The 22,698-nt window shown below is 48.2% G+C and overlaps 2 protein-coding genes across 2 annotated transcripts in view; one reads left to right on the plus strand and one right to left on the minus strand.

Annotated features, from left to right (window-relative positions):
- Positions 1-12,647, plus strand: part of parp8 (poly (ADP-ribose) polymerase family, member 8) — a gene marked incomplete at its 3' end in the record, with an annotated part of 65,125 nt that extends 52,478 nt beyond the window's left edge. The window contains exons 17-26 of the mRNA XM_084440422.1: positions 2,559-2,624; positions 4,410-4,477; positions 7,891-7,939; positions 8,485-8,597; positions 8,751-8,823; positions 9,995-10,064; positions 11,364-11,440; positions 11,952-12,021; positions 12,143-12,227; positions 12,545-12,647. Of these exons, the coding sequence (XP_084296548.1) occupies positions 2,559-2,624; positions 4,410-4,477; positions 7,891-7,939; positions 8,485-8,597; positions 8,751-8,823; positions 9,995-10,064; positions 11,364-11,440; positions 11,952-12,021; positions 12,143-12,227; positions 12,545-12,647 (774 nt within the window). The remainder of the gene's footprint in view (positions 1-2,558; positions 2,625-4,409; positions 4,478-7,890; positions 7,940-8,484; positions 8,598-8,750; positions 8,824-9,994; positions 10,065-11,363; positions 11,441-11,951; positions 12,022-12,142; positions 12,228-12,544) is intronic.
- A 1,336-nt stretch (positions 12,648-13,983) lies between these two features.
- LOC311310158 (E3 ubiquitin-protein ligase DTX3L) lies at positions 13,984-19,368 on the minus strand. The gene is made up of 4 exons (XM_084439582.1): positions 19,217-19,368; positions 16,966-17,958; positions 15,909-16,126; positions 13,984-15,286 (listed from the first exon to the last, which is right to left on the minus strand). The coding sequence occupies exons 1-4, from the start codon at positions 19,247-19,249 to the stop codon at positions 15,217-15,219; spliced, it is 1,314 nt and encodes a 437-aa protein (XP_084295708.1). The 5' UTR covers positions 19,250-19,368; the 3' UTR covers positions 13,984-15,216.
- Between the last annotated feature and the right edge of the window lie 3,330 nt (positions 19,369-22,698).

The following is a 22,698-nucleotide window of genomic DNA, read 5'->3' on the forward strand; positions in this document are numbered from 1 at the left end:
GAGCAGGGGGGGGGGGGTCAGAAGAGCAGAGGGGGGGGGAGGTCAGAAGAGCAGGGGGGGGGGGTCAGAAGAGCAGAGGGGGGGGGGGGTCAGAAGAGCAGGGGGGGGGGTCAGAAGAGCAGGGGGGGAGATCAGAAGAGCAGGGGGGGGGGTCAGAAGAGCAGAGGGGGGGGAGGTCAGAAGAGCAGGGGGGGGGTCAGAAGAGCAGGGGGGGGAGAGGTCAGAAGAGCAGAGGGGGGAGAGGTCAGAAGAGCAGGGGGGGGGGGTCAGAAGAGCAGAGGGGGGAGAGGTCAGAAGAGCAGAGGGGGGAGAGGTCAGAAGAGCAGGGGGGGGAGAGGTCAGAAGAGCAGGGGGGGGGGGGGGGTCAGAAGAGCAGGGGGGGGGTCAGAAGAGCAGAGGGGGGAGAGGTCAGAAGAGCAGGGGGGGGAGAGGTCAGAAGAGCAGGGGGGGGGGGGTCAGAAGAGCAGAGGGGGGAGGTCAGAAGAGCAGGGGGGGGGTCAGAAGAGCAGGGGGGGGAGAGGTCAGAAGAGCAGGGGGGGGGGGGGGGGTCAGAAGAGCAGGGGGGGGGTCAGAAGAGCAGAGGGGGGAGGTCAGAAGAGCAGGGGGGGGGTCAGAAGAGCAGGGGGGGGAGAGGTCAGAAGAGCAGGGGGGGGGGGGGGGGGTCAGAAGAGCAGGGGGGGGGTCAGAAGAGCAGGGGGGGGAGAGGTCAGAAGAGCAGGGGGGGGGGGGGGGGTCAGAAGAGCAGAGGGGGGAGAGGTCAGAAGAGCAGGGGGGGGGGGGGGGTCAGAAGAGCAGGGGGGGGGGGGTCAGAAGAGCAGAGGGGGGAGAGGTCAGAAGAGCAGGGGGGGGGGGGGTCAGAAGAGCAGGGGGGGGGGGGTCAGAAGAGCAGAGGGGGGAGAGGTCAGAAGAGCAGAGGGGGGGAGGTCAGAAGAGCAGGGGGGGGGTCAGAAGAGCAGAGGGGGGAGAGGTCAGAAGAGCAGGGGGGGGGGGGGGGGCAGAAGAGCAGAGGGGGGAGGGGTCAGAAGAGCAGAGGGGGGAGAGGTCAGAAGAGCAGGGGGGGGGGGGGTCAGAAGAGCAGAGGGGGGAGAGGTCAGAAGAGCAGAGGGGGGAGAGGTCAGAAGAGCAGGGGGGGGGGGGTCAGAAGAGCAGAGGGGGGAGAGGTCAGAAGAGCAGGGGGGGGGGGGGGGGCAGAAGAGCAGGGGGGGAGGTCAGAAGAGCAGAGGGGGGGGGGGGGGGCAGAAGAGCAGGGGGGGAGGTCAGAAGAGCAGAGGGGGGGGGGGGGGCAGAAGAGCAGAGGGGGGAGGTCAGAAGAGCAGGGGGGGGGGGCAGAAGAGCGGGGGGGGGGGCAGAAGAGCAGGGGGGGGGAGGTCAGAAGAGCAGAGGGGGGGGAGGGGGTCCAGAAGAGCAGGATGGGGGGGTCAGAAGAGCAGGGGGGGGGGGGGGGTCAGAAGAGCAGGGGGGGGGGGTCAGAAGAGCAGGGGGGGGGGGTCAGAAGAGCAGGGGGGGGGAGGTCAGAAGAGCAGGTCAGAAGGGCAGGGGGGGGGGGGTCAGAAGAGCAGGGGGGGGAGATCAGAAGGGCAGGGGGGGGAGAGGGGGTCCAGAAGAGCAGAGGGGGGGGGGGGTCAGAAGAGCAGGGGGGGGGGGAGGTCAGAAGAGCAGGGGGGGATGGCGTGAAGCTACGAGCGCACAAACCAAGGTTAAACCGTTCCTTCCCTCCGTCGTCAGGGGAAACATGCAATGTTCGGCAAATAAGATGGATGAGCTCACGGAACGTGGTCTGTGTGAGCAGAGAGTGGGTTAGCATCATGTGCTTCACAGGAAACGCCCGGCGATAACACTCCCGATGAGAAGCAGAATGTCTCCGTTGAAGGTTCTCAAACTGCACTCAGACAGAAGCCTAGCGAGCGGGAGGCGCAAGGCCTTGCTAGTAAACACCAGATGGGCTGATCATGGACATATAACGGTCAAGGAAAGAGCCTGTAACACAGACATTGAACGAATGATAGATCGATCTATCCATCCATCCAACTATCCCTCCCTCCATCCATCCATCCATCCATCCATCCATCCATCCATCCATCCATCCATCCATCCATCCATCCATCCATCCATCCATCCCTCCCTCCCTCCCTCCCTCCATCCATCCATCCATCCATCCATCCCTCCATCCCTCCCTCCCTCCCTCCCTCCATCCATCCCTCCATCCATCCATCCCTCCATCCATCCATCCCTCCATCCATCCCTCCATCCATCCCTCCATCCATCCATCCATCCATCCATCCATCCATCTATCCATCCCTCCCTCCCTCCCTCCCTCCCTCCCTCCCTCCCTCCCTCCATCCATCCCTCCATCCTACCTACCTACCAGCCTAGAGGCAGGTTCAGTGTGTTCTAACACAGTCAGGTTACTGGACACAGATGATGAATGAGGCTTTATTTATTTGACTGCAGTGCCTCGTTTCCCCTCTGCTTCCTTCCTCTCCTTCTTTCCTCTCCTTCCTTCCTCTCCTTCCTTCCTCTCCTACTTTCCTCTCCTTCCTTCCTCTCCTTCTTTCCAGAAAAAGGACTACGACCGAGTGATGCGAGCCCTGGACAGCCTTACGTCCATCAGAGAAATGACCCAGGTACCTCCTCCTCCTCCTCCTCCTCCTCCAGCGTACCCGTCACACCCCAGCGCTCTGCCTAGACAACGCCAGCTCTGGCATGAATACAACTCTCCCGGTCATCTGTCATTAGTGGATTGTGTCATCTTATAACATGATGAAGGCACAGAGTCCCCTTACAGCCAGACAGAGTTCCTCAGTAGGCAGCACAATGACGGTAGATGAGCTTTTTAAAGACGAGGCCACTTCGCTGTATAGCGAGCTGGAAGCTTTCTACAGGTACTCTTCCAACAGGGCTTCATATGGTCAGTTGAACCTTGAGAGACACATGCAGGCGTTTCTACCTCTGGCTCAGCGACAGCGCATCATACTTACAGTAGCAGGATTACACAAGAACCACCAGACCACGTTCCATGAACGTCGGTGGAAGGGTGCAGCATGAGCCAACTTAGAACCCATTCCATTTTGGAGCGGATCCAAATCACAGGGCGGGTCCACGAGCCCAAACCGCCCGACTAGGATTACGCAAAACTACCAGACCACTCTTGGTGAAACTCGATGAAGGGGTGCAGCATGGGACAATTTAGAACACATTACATTTTGGCACAGAGCCACGAAACACATTCAGGGGCGGAGGTCTGTGCTCTCGCCGCCATTTCTAGTTTCCATGTAGAAGCAGGTTGTTGGCCCCTCCAGGCGAGTAGAAGCAGGTTGTTTGCCCCTCCAGGCGAGTAGCGCATGTAGAAGCACGTTGTTGGCCCCTCCAGGCGAGTAGAAGCAGGTTGTTTGCCCCTCCAGGCGAGTAGCGCATGTAGAAGCACGTTGTTGGCCCCTCCAGGCGAGTAGCGCATGTAGAAGCACGTTGTTGGCCCCTCCAGGCGAGTAGCGCATGTAGAAGCAGGTTGTTGGCCCCTCCAGGCGAGTAACGCATGTAGAAGCAGGTTGTTGGCCCCTCCAGGCGAGTAACGCATGTGGAAGCAGGTTGTTGGCCCCTCCAGGCGAGTAACGCATGTGGAAGCAGGTTGTTGGCCCCTCCAGGCGAGTAACGCATGTAGAAGCAGGTTGTTGGCCCCTCCAGGCGAGTAGCGCATGTAGAAGCAGGTTGTTGGCCCCTCCAGGCGAGTAGCGCATGTAGAAGCAGGTTGTTGGCCCCTCCAGGCGAGTAGAAGCAGGTTGTTGGCCCCTCCAGGCGAGTAGCGCATGTAGAAGCAGGTTGTTGGCCCCTCCAGGCGAGTAGCGCATGTAGAAGCAGGTTGTTGGCCCCTCCAGGCGAGTAGAAGCAGGTTGTTGGCCCCTCCAGGCGAGTAGCGCATGGCGCGCGTGTCTCACAGAACGAGCATGAAATGTCATCTCACACCGTGATGAACAGGACATCATTGTAGTCTTTTTTAGTGGACGGTGCTTGAGCCAAAACATCCACCAAACACTCCCTCTTAGACATTACAAAGAAGGGTGTGTCTCTCTTACAATATCATCTTTCAGCTTTACTCTGCAATGTTGTACAGTATAGACAGTCAACATCATCCACATTACAGCACTAGGAGGAGATTGGAGTTCGGTCTGAAAGACTTCATGGCCTAATTCATCATTGCTTTCATCTCCCGCCATGCATTCCCCATGCCTCTTATTCAAATTAAGCCAGGAGAGTTGGGACGAAACAACTCTTTTTATTCAAATGAAGCCAGGAGAGTTGGGACGAAACAACTCTTATTTTTATTCAAATGAAGCCACGAGAGTAGATTTTTTTTGTTTTTGTTTTATGAAGCCAGGAGAGTCGAGTTGAAAAGTCTCTTCTTCTCTCCCCAGGCGCCTTACTTGGAGATCAAGAAGCAGATGGACAAGCACGACCCGCTAGCACACCCGCTACTGCAGTGGTAAGACAGCCAGGAGCCATGCCAATACCCACAATGCACCAAATAACCCAGAAACACAAACCGCCGTGCCAGCGACCATGATAAAGCACGCCCTCTCCTGTGTTTTTCCTCAGTTGCATTGCAGTATATGTGATATCTAGGAACTGATAAAGATCACATTTTAGACTGGCGCCATACCGCTACACTTCATAAGCGATGCGTCACAGCCTGCGCTGGCATGCTCACGAAAACATGGCGGTGGTTAACACCGCTGCTGATGTCACACCCGGCCAGAGACCTGCCGTCCCACAACCGCTGACATAAGCATGTTTTTGAGATGGCAGAGCTTGTATGAGTGGCGACGTGCGACACGTCGTGGGCAGAAATGGTGGCGCGTTGTGGGGTAACTTAAGTGCATTCCCTGGATACCCAACGGTCCCGTGACGCCCATGTAGCGACAAGCCCCTGGACAGGACTCCCTCCCAGACACCCCAGCTCCCAGCAAGCCCGTCTGGACTGGTTCTGGAATGTGTTGACACCTGCAGACTAGGGGTATTTAAACTGGTGGGTTGACTGGATGTATACGCTTACGTAGCCTATCACTTACACGTGAGGTACTGTGCTTAGAAATGGAAATAGTCTGAAGCAGCAGTCAGGTGAAGCCATGGGAGGTTGGCGCAGCGTTCTTCCAGCTCTGAAGGGTCTGATTCTTCCTCATGATGTCGTCAGCCATCGTGTCTGGATCATTCCGGCGCTGATGAGACAGGGTCCTCTCGCAGAGGGACGCCCTTCAGAGCAGGGAGGAAGTGGTTCTCTCCGAGGAAGCGTCTTATCGCCAGGCTGTTTCCTGTCTCAGATGGAGGACGGAGTCGTAGCTGATCTGGGAGCAGCCGTGGTGACTGGGGGGGTGGAGAGATGGGAGGGAGACATAGCTGATCTGGGAGCAGCCGTGGTGACTGGGGGGTGGAGAGATGGGAGGGAGACATAGCTGATCTGGGAGCAGCCGTGGTGACTGGGGGGTGGAGAGATGGGAGGGAGACATAGCTGATCTGGGAGCAGCCGTGGTGACTGGGGGGTGGAGAGATGGGAGGGAGACATAGCGCTGTGATCTGATAGGATAGGAGGAAGAAGGAGAAAAAGCAGATCAAACATGGCAGTTCCAGGGTTCAGAGGAACTAATGCTCATCTCTGCTCCCATACAGGAAATGGATCCGTCATGTGACGTGGGTGTTTTGAACCATGTGCTTGTGTGACAGTGTCTCTCTATCACGGCTGTGTAGGTTAGTGATGTCGTTCCTGTTCCGTTGAGGTCAAGAGGTTAGTCATTTATGGGGCGTGGTTTAAGTATGTTGCCACTTTGTATCGTCACAACATATCCCATACAGTACCTACTGAACACAGAGGGGAGAGTTGTAACGGTGTCAGAGAGACGGGGGTCATGTTGCCCACATGGAGGCACTAGTGTACGGTACCGCCTCTGGTGGCTGACTCAAAAGCACAGCCATTTTGAATTTACAGACAATGACGTGACAGAATCTAGATGGATCCACAGCAGTTAGCTCTGGAGGTTAGGGTTAGGGGTAGAGGTTAGGGTAAGGGGTAGAGGTTAGGGTAAGGGGTAGAGGTTAGGGTAAGGGGTAGAGCGGTAGAGGTTAGGGTAAGGGGTAGAGGTTAGGGTAAGGGGTAGAGGTTAGGGTAAGGGGTAGAGGTTAGGGTAAGGGGTAGAGGGGTAGAGGTTAGGGTAAGGGGTAGAGGTTAGGGTAAGGGGTAGAGGTTAGGGTAAGGGGTAGAGGTTAGGGTAAGGGGTAGAGGTTAGGGTTAGGGGTAGAGGGGTAGAGGTTAGGGTAAGGGGTAGAGGTTAGGGTAAGGGGTAGAGCGGTAGAGGTTAGGGTCAGGGGTAGAGGTTAGGGTAAGGGGTAGAGGGGTAGAGGTTAGGGTCAGGGGTAGAGGTTAGGGTAAGGGGTAGAGGGGTAGAGGTTAGGGTCAGGGGTAGAGGTTAGGGTAAGGGGTAGAGCGGTAGAGGTTAGGGTAAGGAGTAGAGGTTAGGGTAAGGGGTAGAGGTTAGGGTTAGGGTAAGGGGTAGAGGTTAGGGTAAGGAGTAGAGGTTAGGGTAAGGGGTAGAGGTTAGGGTAAGGGGTAGAGGTTAGGGTAAGGGGTAGAGGTTAGGGTAAGGGGTAGAGGTTAGGGTAAGGGGTAGAGGGGTAGAGGTTAGGGTAAGGGGTAGAGGTTAGGGTAAGGGGGTAGAGCGGTAGAGGTTAGGGTCAGGGGTAGAGGTTAGGGTAAGGGGGTAGAGCGGTAGAGGTTAGGGTTAGGGGTAGAGCGGTAGAGGTTAGGAGGGTCTCGGCAGGACGATGAACCCCACATTACCCGTGGCACGGTGCTTAGCACTGTCGCCTCACAGCAAGAAGGTCCTGGGTTCGATTCCCGCTTGGGCCTTTCTGTGAGGAGTTTAATCTCCCCGTGTTCACAAGGGGTCCCCCCATAAAAACCCAATATAAAAACATAAAAACAGATATAAACAATACAATATAAACACATGCAGAAGAAGAGATCGCTGACACCGTGCTTCCCAACACAGACAGACAGGAGCGCTTGGATGGTCTCTGGGCTCCACTCATGCACAGGCCTGTCTGCTCTGACTCAACAACAGTGGGCTCAGCACAGGGAACATTTTATCTGTGTGTGTGTGTGTGTGTGTGTGTGTGAGAGAGAGAGTGTGTGTGTGTGTGTGTGTGTGTGAGAGAGAGAGTGTGTGTGTGTGAGAGAGAGAGTGTGTGTGTGTGTGTGTGAGAGAGAGTGTGTGTGTGTGTGTGTGTGAGTGAGTGAGTGACCTTGTTTCACCCATTGCACGTGTGCTGTGTGACGAATACACAATATTTCTTAAAAAATCTCAACAGTTTAATATGACTGACGGTTCCAGAAATGCAGTGAAGAAGCTCATTAGTGCTGCTGTGTGTATTATATTATATTATATTATACAACGGTTAGTTCTGGTTCTTGATTCTGATTGGCTGGAAGCCGTGTTAAAATACTTTGTAACACACACCTGGGACCGCATATCATAACGTTGTCAGTATTAACGCGCCTCCCAGTTGATCCAATGCATTGTAGTTGTTGTTGTTGCTTGGCAACCCATTTGTTATTGGAACTAATTTGCTCGGCGGAATTGAGGGAATGATGCTTCGTTTTGAATAAATCTTAATATTTTACATTGCTGTGTGTTTATTTTACACTAATAGATGTAGTAACCGTTGTATAAAAGCAATAAACCACTCGAGGCCGTGTGTTATAGTGATTTTATAACAGTTAGGGGGGTTTTACTCCGCTTCCCCTAGCTGTTATAAAATCACTATAACACACGGCCTCTCGTGGTTTATTGCTTAATTATATTATATTATAACAGTGCGTTGAAGGTTATCTCTTTGTTGTTTCAGGGTGATTTCCAGTAACAGATCACACATTGTCAAACTACCGGTCACCAGAGTAAGTGATGCTTTTTACAACTGAGAAATATTCAATGGAAGTGGGTTGAATATTCAATGGAAGTGGGTTATATAAGTATATATATATATATATATATATATATATATATATACGCTTTACACTGAATCGCTTACCAGTGTCCTCATTCCCATAAACAATTCACTAATTCAATTCAAAACAATGATGATAATTCAGTCAATAGATTTGCTTTTTGCACACGCTGTATTTTTGCGTCTATGCATGACCAGTGTGAATCCATGTCTGCATTGCAGCTAGTCTATGTTCTCGCAAACTGTAGAGGGGATGAAAACAACTCTTTATTGAGTGGATATGAAGCTCAGTGTGAACACATTACTGACATGAGGACAGCAGAAGAGTTCCTGAAAAATTAACAACAAATAGAAAAGGATACAATGTATCCCTAAATCTAACTCAGATAACATCTTTTTGTTTGCAGTTATTATTATTATTATTAGCTTAACCTGAATCTCCGTCATGCCTCTGTGCCTCTGTGAGTGACGTCGTCTCGTTCTCGTCCCTCACAGCAGCTGAAGTTCATGCACACCCCTCACCAGTTCCTCCTGCTCAGCAGTCCGCCTGCCAAAGAGTCACACTTCAGAGCTGCCAAGGACCTGTTTGGGAGCACCTTTGCTTTCCAGTACGTACTGCATGTTAGCCGTGACATTGGCATTGATGTATTTATTGATGCATTATAATCTTACATTTAAATCCTGTATACATACAGTATGTGTATGTATTAATAAAACAGTTTTTAATGTCGGTACTGAGAAACCTTTTTTTCCCTCCTCAGCGGGTCTCACATAGAGAATTGGCACTCCATATTGCGCAATGGTTTGGTGGTGGCCTCCAACACCAGACTCCAGGTAAGCAGCCCTCACGGTTCCCTACAGACACACCTTTACACCCCTCACGGTTCCCTAGACACCCCTCACGGTTCCCTAGAGACACCTCACACCCCTCACGGTTCCCTAGAGACACCTCACACCCCTCACGGTTCCCTAGAGACACTTCACACCCCTCACGGTTCCCTAGAGACACCTCACACCCCTCACGGTTCCCTAGAGACACCTCACACCCCTCACGGTTCCCTAGAGACACCTCACACCCCTCACGGTTCCCTAGAGACACCTCACAGCCCCTCACGGTTCCCTAGAGAACCCTCACACCCCTCACGGTTCCCTAGAGACACCTCACACCCCTCACGGTTCCCTAGAGACACCTCACACCCCTCACGGTTCCCTAGACACACCTCTCACCCCTCACGGTTCCCTAGAGACACTTCACACCCCTCACGGTTCCCTAGAGACACCTCACACCCCCTCACGGTTCCCTAGAGACACACCTCTCACCCCTCATGGTTCCCTAGAGACACCTCACACCCCTCACGGTTCCCTAGAGACACCTCACACCCCTCACGGTTCCCTAGAGACACCTCACACCCCTCACGGTTCCCTAGAGACACCTCACACTCCTCACAGTTCCCTAGAGAACCCTCACACCCCTCACGGTTCCCTAGAGACACCTCACACCCCTCATGGTTCCCTAGACACACCCCTCACGGTTCCCTAGAGACACCTCACACCCCTCACGGTTCCCTAGAGACACCTCACACCCCTCACGGTTCCCTAGAGACACCTCACACCCCTCACGGTTCCCTAGAGACACCTCACACTCCTCACAGTTCCCTAGAGAACCCTCACACTCCTCACAGTTCCCTAGAGACACCTCACACTCCTCACAGTTCCCTAGAGAACCCTCACACCCCTCACGGTTCCCTAGAGACACCTCTCACCCCTCACGGTTCCCTAGAGACACTTCACACCCCTCACGGTTCCCTAGAGACACTTCACACCCCTCACGGTTCCCTAGACACACCTCACACCCCTCATGGTTCCCTAGACACACCTCACACCCCTCACGGTTCCCTAGAGAACCCTCACACCCCTCATGGTTCCCTAGAGAACCCTCACATCCAGGCCTGAGACTCAGGCCTCATGCTCTGGTATTAACGAGGTGTTTTCATTTGCTGCACAGCTCCATGGCGCCATCTACGGGAGCGGGATATATCTCAGCCCCATGTCCAGCATCTCCTTCGGCTACTCAGGTAAACCTCTACTCAGGTAGCCTCTACTCAGGTAAACCTCTACTCAGGTAGCCTCTACGCAGGTAGCCTCTACTCAGGTAGCCTCTACTCAGGTAACCTCTACTCAGGTAAACCTCTACTCAGGTAAACCTCTACTCAGGTAACCTCTACTCAGGTAAACCTCTACTCAGGTAACCTCTACTCAGGTAACCTCTACTCAGGTAAACCTCTACTCAGGTAAACCTCTACTCAGGTAACCTCTACTCAGGTAGCCTCTACTCAGGTAAACCTCTACTCAGGTAAACCTCTACTCAGGTAAACCTCTACTCAGGTAACCTCTACTCAGGTAGCCTCTACTCAGGTAAACCTCTACTCAGGTAGCCTCTACTCAGGTAGCCTCTACTCAGGTAAACCTCTACTCAGGTAGCCTCTACTCAGGTAAACCTCTACTCAGGTAACCTCTACTCAGGTAAACCTCTACTCAGGTAACCTCTACTCAGGTAACCTCTACTCAGGTAAACCTCTACTCAGTTAAACCTCTACTCAGGTAGCCTCTACTCAGGTAAACCTCTAACCTCTACTCGGGTAAACCTCTACTCAGGTAAACCTCTACTCAGGTAGCCTCTACTCAGGTAGCCTCTACTCAGGTAACCTCTACTCAGGTAAACCTCTACTCAGGTAGCCTCTACTCAGGTAGCCTCTACTCAGGTAACCTCTACTCAGGTAAACCTCTACTCAGGTAAACCTCTACTCAGGTAACCTCTACTCAGGTAGCCTCTACTCAGGTAAACCTCTACTCAGGTAAACCTCTACTCAGGTAACCTCTACTCAGGTAGCCTCTACTCAGGTAGCCTCTACTCAGGTAACCTCTACTCAGGTAAACCTCTACTCAGGTAAACCTCTACTCAGGTAACCTCTACTCAGGTAGCCTCTACTCAGGTAAACCTCTACTCAGGTAAACCTCTACTCAGGTAACCTCTACTCAGGTAACCTCTACTCAGGTAACCTCTAACCTCTACTCAGGTAAACCTCTACTCAGGTAGCCTCTACTCAGGTAGCCTCTACTCAGGTAAACCTCTACTCAGGTAACCTCTACTCAGGTAACCTCTACTCAGGTAAACCTCTACTCAGGTAAACCTCTACTCAGGTAAACCTCTACTCAGGTAAACCTCTACTCCAGTAGCCTCTGTGAGGTACAGTGTGTTCGTGATTGGTTCTTATAAGGGCGGTATGTTTGTATTGGAGTGAGTTAAGCCACAGGCAGTGCTAGAGGAGTAGGTATTTGCAAGTTGACTTAAAACTCAATTTCTTTGCACATAGGGATGAACAAAAAGCAGCAGAAAGTGACTTCTAAAGATGAAACTGCTACAAACAGCAAGACCCACTCACACTCGCAGGTAAGACCCACTCACACTCGCAGGTAAGACCCACTCACACTCGCAGGTAAGACCCACTCACACTCGCAGGTAAGACCCACTCACACTCGCAGGTAAGACCCACTCACACTCGCAGGTAAGACCCACTCACACTCGCAGGTAAGACCCACTCACACTCGCAGGTAAGACCCACTCACACTCGCAGGTAAGACCCACTCACACTCGCAGGTAAGACCCACTCACACTCGCAGGTAAGACCCACTCACACTCGCAGGTAAGACCCACTCACACTCGCAGGTAAGACCCACTCACACTCGCAGGTAAGAACCACTCACACTCGAAGGTAAGACCCACTCACACTCGCAGGTAAGACCCACTCACGTAGCGTTGGTTTTCGGCGCTGTTCTAGATAATGATTTTCAATGGAGATGTCTCCAGACTTTTGGAGGCGGAGATCTCCAAAGTCTGGTATCACAAGACTAATAATATAATATCATATAGTGAAATCATATTCTATGTTGTCTGTTTGCAGTCACAGAAGAAAGGTCAGCAGCCACAGTTTTTGCAAAGCCGCAATCTTAAGTGCATAGCCTTATGTGAAGGTATGTATAGTCAACACTGTACATTCATTTTAATTGATACAGTTGTTTATGAACCACCCTTTTACAACTTTAAATTCAAAAGTACATCTTTAAAACCAAAGTGTTGCCTTGTCTCTTCCAGTGATCACTTCCTCTGACCTGCACAAACATGGAGACATCTGGGTGGTTCCCAACACAGATCACGTCTGTACAAGGTTCTTCTTTGTGTGAGTATGGCCGTATGGCAGTATGGCGACTCTTGATAGTGACCTCAAATGTATACTTGGTATTAGTTAATTTGACCTCTAATAGATGATGACTAATATCGCTAGAATTCTCAATAACAAAATGTGTTTGTGGTGTTTTTAAACTTATGTTATGAAGTCATGTGGAATCGTTGCAGTCAAACCTTCTCTAAAGCATTTCTGACAAAACAGTGAATAGATGCATGAGGAGAGTGGACAGTCCTCTATACGTCTGTAGAACTCCCAAACAAACCTTCTCATATTTCAAGCCGTTGCTCAGACGTGTTTGTCCTGTCCAGCTATGAAGACGGACAGGTCGGAGACACGAGCATCAACACGCAAGAGCCCAGCATCCACCGAGAGATCCTCCGAGTCATCGGCAACCAGACGGCCACAGGATGACCGCGCCTCCTCCTCCTCCTCCTCCCAGCTGAGGACAGCGTGTTCAAGGATGCAAAACAACGAACGTGTGACTTAGCAAAGTTTGAAATCCTCAAAGAATAGCGACAGTGTTCATAACCGTGTTTGAAACAACACATATTTCAATCTGAAAATGGCAAACTTTTGATGAGGTACGAACGTTTATAGAAAAAAATGGAGACCAATTTTTTTCTGAGGACGCGGTGCCTCTGTCTGTCTGAGGAACATGGATTTTGTAGAGAACATTCAAAACGGTAAAAACTCCTTGGTGAATATTTTGAGACTTCTGCTGGTAGTTAAGGGGCCTTTTCAGGAAATCCAGATATTTGTGTCTAGAAAAGGTACCACTTGACCTTGTTTACTAAGAGTTGTACCTTTTTAAAGTACAATGTACTTTCTGTATACTGAAGGTGTTGATATGCACTTTATTTTTCTTAATATATTCTATTTGTTCCAATGGGGTCATAATCTGAAAAGCCTTTTCCACTGATAATTTCCAAATGAACAAAAAAATAGATTTATGTATTTTCAACAGTGGTAAATATTGATGAACAGCTCATGTAGATTGAGGGAAATAGCAATACCCTGATTACTGATCTCATATCTTCGGATAGCAAATCAAATGCAGAAATGAATGCTGTGCTCATTTCTAGACAGGTTGGTTTTCTTTACATGGCATAGAGTATACTTACCATAGCATACAGTATACTTACCATCGTGAGAAATACAACATAGGTTGTGACACTATTTCTAGTGTGGCAACTGGTTTACAAAGAGAGAGATTTCAATTCCAGTCAAATCAATCCATTCATAAGCCGACTACCAAGCAGTTCAGAACACCTACAGTAGAACTATTCCTGAAAAAAACATCTTGAATTTAAAAAAAAGAAGTGTTAAAAAGACACCTTTATTTCCAGGGGGATCTTTGTCCCCTGGTGGAACCGTATGGGGGCTGTTGCGTCCGGGGCGGAGGTTGGGAGGTGTGTTCTTTGTGAGGGATGTGGGGTTTCTATACTAAGCGTTGATGTTTGCTGCTTGTTGTTTATATATTGCAGTGCTATTAAGACCAACCAGAGCTCCATGTGTTGTTGCCCCTTGTGTTCTTTGTGAATTATATCTTTTTAAGTCACTTCTACTTGTAAGTGCACTGATATTGGGTCATATATAGTGGGACACCCGTCTGCTACATGACACATTACTATTGTTTTCAAGTAAATGATCTCACAGGTTAAATGATTTGGAAAGTGCTCACATTTAAGGTCAAATCTATTAAAATAGAGGTTTAAGGTTTGACACGTGAGGAGACAAAAACAAGGTGTGCAAATAAAACAAGAATTTATTACAGACATTCAGTTAACAAACGTGTGTTATTAATTATTAATTGCATAACTTGGCAAAGCAGTGCAGTAGGACTAGTATGTGGGGTAAGTGCTCACGACATGAAGAACAGCTTGCTGAGGATTCTGGGTACGATGTTCGATGTTGCACCTACAATTAGGGTCTGATTTAAACCAAACAGCAACTTTAAAATAATGGTGCCTTCATCAACTGTCCATGAGGTCTAAGGTTCATACAGCACAGCTTCATGGATCACTCACAACCTGAAGTCATCCCAATTAAAAGGTGGCAAGAGGTCAATTAAGTTATTCCTGAAAGCACTAAGACCTCTCATAACTTGTAGTATGAGTTTTCTTAAGAATATTTGGAAGCATCTGTAAATGATTGATGAATGCTTCTGTGAATCAAACATATTTTGAGTATAAATTTGGGTCTGTGATTAAAAGTATTTAATTTATAATTCTGATGGACTAACTTGTTTGAATAAGAGGTTTATCATTCATTTGTTTTTCAAGACATCATTTCATGGAGAAGAGTAACGTGACTGTCAATTAAGAGGCTATTATAAAGTGCAAACTTGCAGTCCACAGTTGAAGACTAATCAACACTATGATCAGCTGTACATTTGATTTTAACCGCTTTGTGATCATTTTGATTGTGTTTATTTGATTTGGACATCTTACTTTGTAATTTCTGCACAATTTTAGTGGAAGTGTATTATGCTATTTAGCATTTGGTGCCTTATAGATGATGGAGTAATGGCATATATGACAATATACTGTATATACTGTAAATATTGCCACAACAACAAGGAGGCCAAATATTTTCTGTATTGAGTTTTTACAGCATTTTCTTTATTTTGCAAATTAATTGGGCTTTTTTGGCTTTTTACAAGCTAGTAGCTTATGTATTTGTTTATGTTCATTAAATTCAAAAACTTGCTGAGAAAACCCTTTCCTTCATTTGGTAATGGTCAGTGTTTATTGTCTAATGTTGCATGTAGAGTTTCCTCAGCTGCACAGCCCAGGTCTGGGGTCCACCTCACTTCAGCCAGTAAGTTAAAGGGGAAAAAAACAAAATGGACTTGAGCCTAACCTTGGTGCACAGGTTGACAGTAACTGACCATGTGAGTAGTGTATACTGCATGGGGGTTTTCAGAGTTGCCGTGTACCGACTCCTACTGCTCCACATCCTGGTCTTTCAGAGGGAGGAGTCACTTAATTCCTTTGTCTTTCAGTTCTTCTTGGACGCGTCTCAGGTACTCGGGGTCTGGGTAACCATAGCTGCAAACCATACAAACAAAAACAAATGCTGGACAACAGGGAACAGTTTATGACATGGAGAAATCAGATTTGGCATGACTGATAAAAGATGTGTGAAGTTTCCACCTCATGTTTGATCAGACATTACTTCAAGCAAGGGAAGTCTGCTTCTTCACTGAATCCTCACGGGGGGGTTTGAATCTGGTTTGAACCGTCTTTCTCCTCAAGCTATTTTTAAAATGTCACACAACTCTTAACAAAATGTCAGAAGTACTGTAGCAAGGTTGAGAGAGCAGGTGATGGAGTCACCTTCTGGGTCATCAAGCAAGGACAGTTATTCCACTTGAGAAGAGCTTAGGCCATGTAGGCCTGCGGTGGTAGTCTTGAGTTGAGGCCATAAGAGATAGACCTCCTCTGGTAGTCTGAGTTGAGGCCATAAGAGATAGACCTGCTCTGCTAGTCTGAGTTGAGGCCGTGGGAGATAGACTTAGGCCATGGGAGATAGACCTCCTCTGGTCTAAACTGCTCCTCTGCGTCTCTTAGTTTTGGAACCACCTACAGGGGGCTGCAGCCAACACTGACCGAACCAACACTGACCGAACCAACACTGACCGACTAGAGGTTTTGTGATGGATGTGCTCACCTGGATGGGCCTCCGTGAGTAGAGGTTTTGTGATGGATGTCGTTCCATGTGACCACGTTATTTCTGCCGCTTGTGGACGAGCGTCCGACGGTGAAGACGAGGCGCTGGTGGAAGGCCTGCTGGAGAAGCCCCAGAACCCTCCTGCCCTCGGGGCAGTCCGGCAGGTAGCCCGTGCGTGACGCGCCTTCGTACCTGTGACCAGGACTGGGGTGCTCCTCCTAAAAGAACGTTAGTTTACAAAGGTCAAGCTCTGTGTGACCCCTCAGCAGGCTCCAGCAGGCTGAATTCACCCTTGCAGTCTAACATATTTGATCTTTAAGCTAAGTCAGTGCTTAATGACTACCAACCTTTAACACAATGCCCAACCAGTTTTTTTTTTTGTCTGAATGCAGTTTAGTGTGGAATTTGTATTTTTAAATTTTAATTTCAGTTTCCTGTGAATAAACTAGGCTCAAAGCTGCGATATAAAATTGGCTTACTGTACAGAAACAGATCTAGCTTTCCTTTGATTAGTAGGAAGAGGATTGTTGAAGCAGTTTTCTTATCAGTTTTGGACAATGGTTATATAATTGGACTATGGTTATATAATTGGACTATGGTTATATAATGTATAGACACGCTGCTGCCTCAGCTCTTAAGCAGCTGGTCTCAGTCCATCACTCTGACCTCAGGTTGATTACTGGGACTGAAAAACGGCTTTTTCCTTTGATGCTCCAAACACATGGAATGTCCTTCAACTTCCTCTGAAGTCGGAGGTTCTCCCATCATTTGCTCAGTTTAAAAGTATGATTTCCGACCACTGTGTGTCAACTTGTAGCTGTTTTAACTGGATTCTGTTGTTTATTTCTATTTATTTGGTTTATTGAATGTTTTTTTATTTCTGTCTTTGTTTTGATGTAAGCTCCACGTCACTGTAAATGAGGGAAATCTCAGTGCCTTACGAGTTAAAATAAAAAGAATAGAATGAATAAATTGAAATGAAATGAGTGAAATGTAAAAACAAAAGCCCATCTAATGCATACTGTAAGTCTTACACTTTGTGTAACACGTTTCTCACCTTCTGAGTGCCGCTTGGAATGTCGTAGTGAATAACGATGGTCCCGTAGTTCTCGTACCCCGGCAGCGATGAGGTGCGCTTGGTTACGTCCATGGTTCCTCCCTCAGGCTGTGTCCCTCTCAGCTTGCCGTAGAGCTCCCCGCATGTCGGACACACGGGCTTGAACTCAAACGCCCTTTTAAGACAGTCTCTACAGAACGAGTGCTTGCATGCCAGTGTCCTCCTGTCCGTCTCCCTGATGGTGTCCATGCAGATGGCGCACTGCTCGTCCTGGTCCGGCTGCCTGCTGTATGGGGGCGAAGCGCCGGATGCTCCCTCGCTCCCTCGCTCTGCTTCCTGTCTCTGCCTTTGAGCACAACTTCCTCCGTTCCTCAGAAAGTCGTCCAGCCGAGCGACGCTGGCGTACGGCCCGGTCACGGTCGCCGTCTGTTTACCGGCGCCGTCCGCAATCAGCAGCTCAGGAAACTCCGCCTCTACACCCTGGCGATGGGAAGACAGGTCGTACGACGCGACGGTCAGATCTGTTGCGATTCTCTGATAGAACGTGATGAATCTCTCTCTGGTGAAGTGAGGACGCCACGCCAGGCTGGCGCCCTGACCGAGGGGTTCGAAGGTCACCACGGTTTTGCCGAGGCTTTTTTGCACTTTCAGTTTGACGTCGTTCCCCTGGATTCTTTGTAGTTCTTCTGAGCGTTTGTTCTGGATGTAGTCCATAACTCCGTCAGCCACCGGAACCATCTGAGCCTCCGGGACCTGAGGTGGAGGGGGCGGGGCGTGGAGGTGGGGGCGTGGCCTCTCGTACGTCACGGCGGGGGAATATCTCGCCACACCTGACAGCCTCACAAACAGGTCCTCCATCTCCTCAAACGACCCGTGGGCTTGGTAACGCGACTCTTTGGTCCTGTTGTGTTTATACGCTCCCACAATGGCTCTCACTCTGTCAGGGTCTTTGAAAACGCTCGGATCAACACTGAGGGTGACGTCTGAAAATATCTGAGGATGAGAAGAAATCCGATGTGTAGACCACCGTGTCTAAAGACCGATGTGTAGACCACCGTGTCTAGAGACCGATGTGTAGACCACCGTGTCTAGAGACCGATGTGTAGACCACCGTGTCTAGAGACCGATGTGTAGACCACCGTGTCTAAAGGCCGATGTGTAGACCACCGTGTCTACAGACTGATGTGTAGACCACCGTGTCTAGAGACCGATGTGTAGACCACCGTGTCTAGGGACCGATGTGTAGACCACCGTGTCTAAAGGCCGATGTGTAGACCACCGTGTCTAAAGACCGATGTGTAGACCACCGTGTCTAGAGACCGATGTGTAGACCACCGTGTCTACAGACCGATGTGTAGACCACCGTGTCTAGAGACCGATGTGTAGACCACCGTGTCTAAAGACCGATGTGTAGACCACCGTGTCTAGAGACCGATGTGTAGACCACCGTGTCTAGAGACCGATGTGTAGACCACCGTGTCTAGAGACCGATGTGTAGACCACCGTGTCTAGAGACCGATGTGTAGACCGACGTGTCTAAAGACTTCAATGTCTTCAATGCTCGATAAGTCAATAAACGTATAAGTGATTAGTCTGACTAAACGTTTTGCCACCACTTCATGATGACACACACGTTTCTTACAAAACATGCAATACAGACGCTTTGCAAGAACAATAAGGGTGCTGTGCATGACGTGATAAGAGAATCCCATGACTCAAGCTATCTTTCAGAGGATCTGTTCTCAGAGCAGCTGTGGCGGTGCTACTGGTGAGGTCTGGACATCAGCAGGTCCCATGGATGCAGGTAAAGAAGCTCAGGTTACTGTTGCAATCACCTTTTGTAACAACATCCAAGCCAACCTAATCAAATCATGTCAAAACAGACTTTCACCAACATGGAAAGAGACTCTTGCTTGAAATCTATAGCCTACCTGATATGTGGATCTACTGTATCTTGCACATTCTAGCTCGGCACGTCTGTCCTAAGCAATAGTCTACTGTTAATACACGTGTTTATTTATTTTCTGTTGCACTCTTGTCTTTATCGGCTTCTGTGTTGTCCTTTATAGGTTACTGCTGCTGTAACACTCATTTCCCCCAAGTAGCCAGTTAGCCCATACTTAGCCTCCCTACTACCTCCCTACAGTAGCCTAACAGTAGGATAAATACAACTGTTCATCATAGTAACACATTAGATCATTGAAACTACGGGACAGTGTTGATCACAGTAGCCTAGGTGATCTTAACTTACCTCTTTCGATGGTGAACTTGCCATGTTACTCATGAGCAGGAGGCTAGTGTCCCTCCTATGAGAGAGTCCAACACAACAGTCAGCCCAGTGCTAGTCTAGTTCATTTGCCCTTTACAGTAGAGATGTCGCCTGCCGAATCCAGTAATAACGAGGATTTATCGTGGTTTTTGGTCGTTGAACAGCCTAGGGTAATGTTGTTTGGATTCAAACTCGGCTATAGGGGTTTACTTTCGTTTCAGGTCTGCGTGGTGCTGGGCAGGACTGTGTTATGGTGCACTGCTCCAGGCTGGCCACCAGAGGGCGGTAGAGCACCGTGCTGGGCAGGACTGTGTGATGGTGCAGTGCTCCAGGCTGGCCACCAGAGGGCAGTAGAGCGTGGTGCTGGGCAGGACTGTGTGATGGTGCACTGCTCCAGGCTGGCCACCAGAGGGCAGTAGAGCGTGGTGCTGGGCGGGACTGTGTGATGGTGCAGTGCTCCAGGCTGGCCACCAGAGGGCAGTAGAGCACCGTGCTCGGTGTTAAACAGCAGTGTCTCTGTCTGTCCGCATGGTGGCGCCATATTCCACAAGTTAGCCTATGATAAAACCAGGGGGCACCTCTCCTCTTAAACACCAGCTGCCTATATTGCATTTTTACGATGCGATAATCGATTAAGTTGAGACTTTACAAAGTTGTATGGACGTTCTTGTATTTAGGAATATTGTGAAACAACAGTTTAGGCTAGTCAATGTCATTGGCAATGTCTATTGTATAGGTCTGGGTCTACAAACGAAAACAAAACATTTTAATGTGCTGAATTTACTGTAGACAACGTTTCTTTTTTATATGGACCAAAGCTGTTCATCCTCAATATTGACACTGGCAGCCAGAAATCGGGCCTATGCAAATCATCCTTTCCATTCTGCCCCTAATAATATGGTGCTCGCAGTAATCTAAAATTAATTATAGCCTACTGGTAACCGCACGAGAAGAGAGGCTGTGCCATTCAATAGGTGCACTATTCACAGAACAGAACTACTATTCACAGAACAGAACCAGCCACCTGCATCAGGACTCATTCAAAGACTCCAATTAATTCCCCTATAAGAGGACGAAGCCACTGCGATTTCCCCACCATTTGTAAAGTGGGAGACTGTCCGGACTTGAACAGGATCACAGTATGTATGCATCTGGCTGCTCGGAGATGTGCGATGTTGCTATTAATAGTCTAGACATTTTGGAAAACATTTGTGAACATGGAAGGCAGGCTGTAGACCAGTTTACGGTTTCAGATTTTAAGTCGTTTCATCTTATTTGTAATGTGATAATTCTTCTGGACTTCTTCAGATTAGTAATCGTTCTATATTATTCATGGAAAGGATGACATGCAGTCAAGAGCAGCATCTTACATCACTTCTAGACAAACATGCCATCTAGACATCCGATTCTGATTAGTTATTTTTAGGCTCTTCGCTTGTTTTACTTATACGAAATAAAAATTGTACTGATATAATTCGACTTGAGCGATGGGAATCGTTCAATAAATCAGATTTTTCGGAAACGTGGCCGATGTCCATGGGATTGATATTTTGTGCATAAAGATTGTAATCTCTCAGAATATGATCAGTGTGAATGATGGCTCGTATGACCTGTCTTTACACAATGACGCATCAAATACGGACAGACCCGTGAAAGCATCAATCCGAAATGTGCAAAAACTGCAGCGTGTTATATATATAGATATATATAGCCTATACATAGTGTTTTATATAGTTTACCGGTTATGCAGAATGTGAATTGAGGATAAAAGTCCTTCTCTGTAGAGTCCAGAATAGATTCTTCATAAATTGTAATTTCATATAGACAAACAAAATATGTATAGGCTACAATTAAATTAATACTAATAATACTAACAATAACAATAGCCTACTACTACTAGCATACTACTACTTATAATAATAATAATAATGTCAACAATAATTAAAACATAATTATAGCATTATTATACTATCAGTTTGATCAGAACACCAATGTAGCAACAACAGCAATAATAATAATAATAACAATAATAATAGTAATAATAATAATAATAATAATAATAATAATTATAATTATTATACTAGTAATAATAATAATAATAATAATAAAACATACGTAATAATAGCCTAAACAGTATAGGCATACATAATAATTGTTCTTATTGCTTTTGTTTATTATTGTTGTTAATCCTATGGATATAGAGACACATGAGTTTAAGATCAAAACGTTGCCGGGGTATTTCTGATGGTATAGAGTTTTACGGTTCCTTTCTTTCTGTGGATATAACACTGTCAGCTCGGCTACTCTTCAGTTAAAACAAGATACTGCAGCTGAAGACTGTGCATGGATTGAAAAAGAAAAATCATTATTGCCTCTGTTTTGGCAGATTTATGCATCATCTCTGTTGATTTGCACAACTTGCTGGATGAGCGCATCTGAGTCGCTCTACCAATGCGTCCAGAACACCAGACTCAACTGACCCGTCACACTGTCTGTATCAGTCCTTCAGAATGAGCCTTCAGGCTTAACGCACAAGAGGCCGCCGTGGGGATTTAATAGCAGTGAAAGTATTATTATGTGGAATCGGATTGAGGGAGATTTAGACATCTGTCAAAAGCAGCCAATAGAATGTACATTAGTAATATTGAACCAAACAAGACGGTGGCAGACCGAGTAGGGTTGGGATTGAGTACGATTCATAATCTGATCACGAAAAACTCAGCTGCTTGAAAGCTCCCGTGCAACAGGACGGGGTGCCGCTATGCGGGTCAAGGTTCAACCATCAGGCCAGGAACACCCTGCCCTCCTTAGTAGGAAATGACTCTGACACATCTCAGACATAAAAACATGCATACATGCCTAAGAAAACATCTTATTTGAAATGTAATATTGAGTAAATCACGAATTTAAGCCCGGTGTGGGTCCGGTCATTTGTCATGTCTTATTTTCAAAAAGTAAAGGTAACTGGAATTATTATTATTTTAATGTAGGCTACTGTGCCAAAGCGTGCTGGCGGCCCCGTGGGTTCATAGGTCACCGCGACGTGCTCGCGCTCTGGAGAAGTAGGCTAGGCTACTGGTGTCAGACAATGGGCTCAATGAGACAACAGACTTAAGCACAACCCGACACTAATCTGATTTAGACCTACTAATTATGTTGTTGCTGTTGGGTTAGGTCTGCTGTTTCTGTTTTTGTTATGTAAAACATATAATTGTGATTGACCCAAACCCCTGTAGATGAACCGTTTGGTGATGATAGGCCTTCAGAAAGTGTGACTATCCAGTTTGATTTTAGACGTGTTGTTTCTACCCCTCTCTATCTAAAGGATACCACTCCTAGGGAGCAACATCTTGTGGGATCGGATCAAAGTCTCACATAATACTTGTTGTGATGAAGCCTACATCTTTGTATATTGCTTTCCTAAAACTATATACCAAGGTTGTCATATTAAAAGCAAGTGAGAC

Source organism: Borostomias antarcticus (genome assembly GCF_949987555.1).
Source record: "Borostomias antarcticus genome assembly, chromosome: 6".
In the NCBI taxonomy this organism is placed as follows: Eukaryota; Metazoa; Chordata; class Actinopteri; order Stomiiformes; family Stomiidae; genus Borostomias; species Borostomias antarcticus.

What these genes read in the sequence shown, in the direction of transcription:
- LOC311310158 (XM_084439582.1), bottom strand. Translation starts at nt 19,249, where the DNA reads ATGAGTAACATGGCAAGTTCACCATCGAAAGAG. An exon ending in TTCCAAGCGGCACTCAGAAG is followed by an intron (nt 16,127 to 16,965) that starts GTGAGAAACGTG and finishes ACGTTCTTTTAG; the next exon opens with GAGGAGCACCCCAGTCCTGG. An exon ending in ACTCACGGAGGCCCATCCAG is followed by an intron (nt 15,287 to 15,908) that starts GTGAGCACATCC and finishes TATGGTTTGCAG; the next exon opens with CTATGGTTACCCAGACCCCG.